The sequence below is a fragment of the Brassica oleracea genome, chromosome C5, assembly GCF_000695525.1.
Source record: "Brassica oleracea var. oleracea cultivar TO1000 chromosome C5, BOL, whole genome shotgun sequence".
Classification (NCBI taxonomy): domain Eukaryota; kingdom Viridiplantae; phylum Streptophyta; class Magnoliopsida; order Brassicales; family Brassicaceae; genus Brassica; species Brassica oleracea.
Window position 1 is genome coordinate 20478138 of NC_027752.1, and position 455 is coordinate 20478592.

The 455-nt window shown below is 48.6% G+C and overlaps 1 protein-coding gene across 1 annotated transcript in view; it reads right to left on the reverse strand.

Annotated features, from left to right (window-relative positions):
• Positions 1 to 77: 77 nt before the first annotated feature.
• Positions 78 to 455, reverse strand: part of LOC106344734 — a 1862-nt gene continuing 1484 nt past the window's right edge. Inside the window, exon 4 of the mRNA XM_013784050.1 lies at positions 78 to 449. Within this exon, the coding sequence (XP_013639504.1) occupies positions 78 to 449 (372 nt within the window). The remainder of the gene's footprint in view (positions 450 to 455) is intronic.

Below are 455 nucleotides of genomic sequence, written 5' to 3' on the forward strand. Positions count from 1 at the left end.
AGATCGTAGAATGGCAAGCATTTGTCGGTGGATCTGGAGATGAACCGATTGAGTGCAGCTATCCTACCCGTAAGCCGTCATGCTTCTCTACTATTTTTTGGGCTTGGGAGGTTCAGGACCGCGGATATCTGCTTCGGGTTGGCTTCGATCCCCCGCTGCGTGACTATGTACCCAAGGAACTCGCCTGAGGAAACCCCGAACGTACACTTTGCTGGGTTCAGTTTCATGCCGTATTTGTTGAAATTTTCGAAGCAATCTTGCAAATGATGGAGGTGATCAGCGGCGTGTAGCGACTTGACAAGCATGTCATCGATGTATACTTCCATGGTGACGGCCAGCTTATCTGCGAACATTTTGTTCACAAGACATTGGTAGGTTGCTCCTGCGTTCTTCAAACCGAATGGCATGACCTTATAGCAGTAGGTTCCTCTATCTGTGATAAAGGCCGTCTTTTC